Source organism: Ruditapes philippinarum, unplaced genomic scaffold (genome assembly GCF_026571515.1).
Source record: "Ruditapes philippinarum isolate M1 unplaced genomic scaffold, ASM2657151v2 ctg64_1_1_1_1, whole genome shotgun sequence".
Lineage (NCBI taxonomy): Eukaryota > Metazoa > Mollusca > Bivalvia > Venerida > Veneridae > Ruditapes > Ruditapes philippinarum.
In genome coordinates this window covers 357715-363880 of record NW_026859760.1, presented here as the reverse complement: position 1 = coordinate 363880, position 6166 = coordinate 357715, and the positions used below count along the sequence as shown (strand labels likewise).

The window sequence follows — 6166 nt, the reverse complement described above, 5'->3', positions numbered from 1 at the left end:
TAACATACACACACACCCGCAAATCTTACCGCAATATTCCTTTTTTTTCATTTTGACAAAAATGACCCGTAGAACGTTTCGTCAAGGGCTATTTTAGTAATCAATTTCACAGACCAGCGGATGAAAAGTGAAGGGGATATCACTATGTTGAGATAAAGCTCCAGCGTTATTTATCTGTTTCATTTCATATAAAGAATATATAGACACTTCAGCAAATATATATAACATTTAATTTCATGGCACATTTCCAGTAAATATAGCACGGCATGACAGAATATCAGGGGAGCTAAGTCATACAAAGAATTGAGTCTTCAGTATTACCGGTTGAAATTACTAAGAAGACTTCCCTCCCCTGTCTTCTCAAACCAGACTAAAGTCAACTTAAACAAAAGCCAAAACGGACAAAATTCTCTTTCATTTATTTTCCGGCATGGTGGGCAAAGCTTTTAATATTAACATTTTAAAGCAAGAAGAAGAATAATGCTTTTTAAAATTGAACGCCTTCAGGCAAGCGAAAAAAATGTAAAATAAACGAAAAAAAAGTATATTAAGAACATAATTTGTATAAATATTCCTTTTCCATGTCCAGCCTTAATCATTATTATTTTCTTTTTTCTGGCATCGCTTGTGTTCTTTAACGCAACGTTATCTAAAATACAAATCAAAGTCAAAATTTTATTTGCAATTCGGCAGATATCTGCCTTTGGCAATACAAACATAAAAATACATATGGCAAACACACAATAATGAATATAACAAAAGCAAACATATATTGAATGAACATTATACATAACAATGCATATATTGTGTTTGGATTATTTTAGGTATATCGACAATTTAATACCAATCAAGGCAAAGATCTAAGATTGTTTAATATTTTATAATTGTTCCTTTCTTCTATCAAATGCATCTCTTAAGAATTTGCTTAAATGATATGAGTTTTTTTTCCTTTTAGTATTTGTCATTAATCTAGAAAAATTATTTAGATTTGGAAAAGAGTGTGGCAATTTATATTTGACTCTTTAATCTCTATAAAATGGACAGCATAAAAGAAAATGATACTCCGATTCAACAGCTTGCTGAGAACAAAATTCACATAATCTAGCATTTCTTTCAACCCCAATATATCTTCAAGTTTCAATTTCTAATGTATGAGAACTTAGCCTAAAAAATGAAAGTTATCTCTTTAATTTGCTATTATCAACAATATTAAGATACTCTTCAAAACAAAAATCATTTTATACATCCTATAGTAATCGAGTTTTCGCATTAATTCAATCGATTCGTGCCATTTTGATCTCTCAAATGCTGTTTGAATAATACAATATAGTTACAATTATTCTCAAAATTCTCTATACAACTTGAAAGCCCTACACTGTAAGTTATTAATTATATTGTGAATACTTTTAGCTCAAGAAGGTCCTCTAAAGTTATATACTTGATCACTATATATACTAAACAATTATGGTATAGATTGTTTCTTTATTTTTATCCAAAATTTTTATGCTCTTTCTTGACATAAAACTGTTAAAGGGAATCTACCAAATTACAAATTACGAGCCTTACATCAAATATCATATACATTGTACGTATATAACGATCGACTACTCTTGATTTCTTATTGTTGACGTCATGTGACGTTTTATTGACGTCACAGCGCAATAATTAACCGTACGTAGCAACGAGTTTGTCATACAACTTTTAACAGCAGAGGACTTTTCAATCGATTTGTATTGAAATATGGAAGAAAACGAATGCATTACAAACGAAAAACAATCAATGACTGTACCAGAGGTTGCAGGTATTAAATTTGAAATATATTTATTCATTATCTTTTGATCATTTAATCAGAGTGTATGTTGTAATTTATTATTATCCTTCAGACCCTATTTCAAGGAATTCTGAATGCTTATGTGGCTTTAACATGTATACAACGTCCTTTGTCATGTTTAGTATAATACTTCCGTGTTTTTATTAACATTAAATAAAACATTTTTGGAAATACATTGTAGACATATCTATACAATTTTCTTTTCATAGATATGGAAGAAAATAAAGGCGACGGATTGAACAGAAATGGGAAGAAAAAACGAAGAAGGAAGCGTTCTCAGAAACAATTGGAGAGGTGGATGAGGTACCGTGAAAAGAAATATCTAGAGAAAGTAAAGAATGCCAAAAACAAGCAAGAATGTACAGTGGCTGTTGTTGGCGCACAGCAAAACCCTGCAACAGATGAATTGCCAATGGTAGTTGTTTCTAACTTAAGACCAGAGGCGGAAGAATTTGTGCCAAGATCATTTACTTCGACCTTCTCCCAGCAACTATCCCTGCCAAACGATGATTCTCAAAATCAGGGGAATGACGAGATCGTGGCTAAGTCCATTGGAAATGGTACCAGTGAAAGTGTAAGTGAGGGAGATGACATCATCGGTGGCGTAATGTCAATCTACGCTGCAAGTGAACTTCACAGTTCTATTGATAAGGTAAAAGTCATACTGATTTAGTTTCTTGAAAATCGAAGTCATTTTTATATTTTTCAAACATTTTTTGTTACTGTCAGTAATATTTTATTAATTATTACCGTTTAAAGCTTTAATTTATTAATTCTTTTTGATAATTTTACTTTCTTCTTTATTTGAACTAGTCTAAGAACATATAAATAAATGACAAGCGAAACAACGTATCTTCAAGTATTATCAACATTCTGGCAAGCATTTTAAAATATTTTAGTTACTTTTTTAAATGATATTTTTTTTATTTTACAGGCGGTGTACTGCACTACAAAAGATGCTCAACGTGATTGTGGATACATTTACTTTTCTATTTCAACTTTGTAAATTCATTTGAAAATAAATGAAAAAAAAAAGATTCAACTTGTTTTTTTATTTTTGAATTCAACAAATATTCAGTCCCCTATATATCTTTGGACAATCATAGCATTTTAAATTTATGGCACGATAGGAAAGGACAACCGGACAAAATCACAATGCTAGCATGTGAAATGCCAGTGTTTTGCTGCTATACTTCTTGCAAAGTTTTCAAGGTTTCGAAAACCACCTACCCATAGCCTCATATAAGATAGGAGCAATCTATATAACTTTCATAAAGGATTATTCCTAAGAAGAATGGTCAAAAATATACCCATTGCTTTGGGAAAGGATGTTGAAAAGTTAAAAAGTTAAAAAGTAATCTAACGTAACAACGGACGAGGACAAGGCGTTCAGACGAGATGAGTAAAGTAATTTGATGTTTTTGTGTGTGTGTGTGTGTGTGTGTGTGTGTTTTTTTTTGTTGTTGTTGTTGTTTTTGCTCATTTTTGCTTTTGCTTTTTCTAAATATATATAAATCTATATCATAAATACAAAGTACGACCCTTACATCAAATACCATATACATTGTACGTATATAACGATCGACAACTCTTGATTTCTTATTGTCGACGTCACGTGACGTTTGTATTGACGTCGCAGCGCAATAATTCTACCGTAGCAACGAGTTTATCCTACAACTTTTAACAGCAGTGAACTTTCAATCGATTTGTATTGAAATATGGAAGAAACCGAGTGTATTACAAACGAAAAACAATTAATGACTGTACCAGACGTTGAAGGTAATAAATTTGTAATATTTTTATTCATCATCTTTTGCTCATTTAATCAGAGTGTATGTTATAATTTATTATTATCCTTCAGACCCTATTTCAAGGAATTCTGAATGTTTATGTGGCTTTAATGTCCTTTGTCATGTTTAGTATAATACTAAGAATAAAAATTCAAAATTCCTTGCTTTTATAAACAATAGATAAAACATTTTTTGAAGTATACATATCTATAAAATTTTCTTTTCATAGTTATGGATGAAAATAATAGCGACGGAATGAACGGAAATGGTGCGAAAAAACGAAGACGGAAGCGTTCTCAGAAACAATTGGAGAGATGGATGAGGTACCGTGAAAAGAAATATCTAGAGAAAGTAAAGAATGCTAGAAAAAAGCAAGAAGGTACCGTGGCTGTTGTTGACGCACAGCAAAACCCCGCAACAAATGAATTCCCAAAGGTAGTTGTTTCTAACTTAAGACCAGAGGCGGAAGAATTTGTACCAAGATCTTTTACTTCGACCTTCTCCAAGCAACTTTCCCTGCCAAACGACGATTCTCAAAACCAGGTGAATGACGAGATCGCGGCCAACTCCGTTGGAAATGATGCTTGTGAAAGTGTAAGTGAGAGAGATGACAGCATCTGTGGCGTTTTGTCAATCTACGCTGCTAGTGAACTTCACAGTTCTATTGATAAGGTAAAAGTAATTCTGAAGTTGAAGTCATTTTTATATTTTTCAGACATTTTTTGTTACTGTCAGTAATATTTTATTAATTATTACCGTTTAAAGCTTTAATTTATAATTCTTTTTGAGAATTTTACTTTCTTCTTTATTTGAACTAGTCTAAGAACATATAAATAAATTACGAGTGAAATAACGTATCTTCAAGTATTATCAACATTCTGGCAAGCATTTCAAAATATTTTGTTAGTGACTTTTGAAAATGATATTATTTTTATTTTACAGGTGGCGTACTGCACTATAAAAGATGCTCAACATGATTTTGGATACCTTTACTTTTCTCTTTCAAATTTGTAAATTCATATGAAAATAAATGAAAAAAATTGGATACAATTTAGTTTTGTAGTTTTGAAAATCAAAATTAATTCAGTCCTGCATATACCTATAACATCATTTAATTTCACGGCACCATAGGAAATGGCAACCTAACAAAATTCCAATGCATTTTTGTTTTCTGGAAAGAGAGACAAAGCCATCATGTGCCATGTCAGTATTTTGCTTCTATAGTTACTTAATTAAGAATGTTTGGCAAAGCTTTTAAGGTTTCACAAAATCTATATTTAGCACCCCATGACCTACCTATAAACCTCATATAAGACCTTCCTGAGCGATTTAAATAACTTTCATAAAGTAGAAGATTTGTCAGAAATCTACTCAGTGCTTTGGAAAGGAGGTTGAAAAGGTAAAAAGTAATTAAAGGTAACGATGCCGGAAATCTTGTGTTCGCAAAAGCTCAACCTTATAGTTTTCAGACGAGATGAAATAAAAGATATTTGGTGTTGTTTTTTTTTTTTGTTCGTTTTTGATTTTGCTTTTTCTATTGTGGATATTGGTTGCAGACTAACTAGATAATTTAAACTGACATAACGAACCCATCTTATTTCACTTCCTTTCTACAGGGAGATCCCATGGAATAATAAAAAAAGTTGCAGGATTGCTTTAATGATTCTATTCCTGAGATGGTGACCGGTAACGTCCATTTCACATGTCGCGGGCAACTTTTTAAAAAAAGAAATCCGCGATAATTTATGTGAAATTGTATAAAATGGCGCGGCTTACAGAAACTCTCGAGGTTTTATGTCACACTTCTTTCGTAAAAAGTCTACTTTTATAAAGGAAACTGCGACATTTTTTGTCTACACAGTAGAATCAGCAACGCTAGTTAACATACTTTAGCTAGGTAACCGCCTTCGTGGTCGAGGGGTTAGAGTCGATGAGTTCTAATCCAGTTACCTCTCTGACGTGGGTTCGATCCCGGGAGATGCTTTGGTAGTTTAGCGCGGAGGAAGGTAGTCTAGTACTGGTGTAACTCTCCAGGAACGATGGTTAGGAAAAACAGAGACATAGATATCTATGTCTCTGAGAAAAGGCGTAAAATGAAACAAACAAACTTTAGCTAGGTAGCCGATTGCGGCCACTATATAATCAGCGATATTTTGTTTTGATGCACACTTGTAAAAAGTGAAGTTTATGTATTAAGCCTCGACTTTTTATGCCGGGATCATGTCTCTGCACAAAAATTCGCGGCTGAAAATTGCTTTTACTCGCCGCGATGTTTTATGAGACTGTTGTTGAGGAACAAAAAGTCGCGAGCCTCACCTTTTTGTAGAAATTCTACAACACTTGAAAAAAATGTCGCGGATTTCTTAAACGGAGTCAAACCATGGACTCTACCGGCCACTGGATTCAAAATGTTCCTTGCTGTTTTCAACAACTGTTATAAAAGATCGAAGTTTCTATACGTTCGTCGCGACATTTTGTACGATTTCGGCACAAAATCTGGCGGGTTTGCGAACGATATTTAGTGTTTTATAACCTTCGATAGATT

General features: G+C 32.7%; 1 protein-coding gene across 1 annotated transcript; it reads left to right on the top strand.

Annotated features, from left to right (window-relative positions):
* The first annotated feature begins 1668 nt into the window (after positions 1–1668).
* Positions 1669–4671, top strand: LOC132757843 (uncharacterized). The gene is made up of 3 exons (XM_060749287.1): positions 1669–1801; positions 3851–4293; positions 4564–4671. The coding sequence occupies exons 1-3, from the start codon at positions 1741–1743 to the stop codon at positions 4633–4635; spliced, it is 576 nt and encodes a 191-aa protein (XP_060605270.1). The 5' UTR covers positions 1669–1740; the 3' UTR covers positions 4636–4671.
* Positions 4672–6166: the final 1495 nt, after the last annotated feature.

What these genes read in the sequence shown, in the direction of transcription:
- LOC132757843 (XM_060749287.1), top strand. Translation starts at nt 1,741, where the DNA reads ATGGAAGAAAACGAATGCATTACAAACGAAAAACAATCAATGACTGTA. An exon ending in GACTGTACCAGAGGTTGCAG is followed by an intron (nt 1,802 to 3,850) that starts GTATTAAATTTG and finishes TTCTTTTCATAG; the next exon opens with TTATGGATGAAAATAATAGC. An exon ending in TTCACAGTTCTATTGATAAG is followed by an intron (nt 4,294 to 4,563) that starts GTAAAAGTAATT and finishes TTTATTTTACAG; the next exon opens with GTGGCGTACTGCACTATAAA.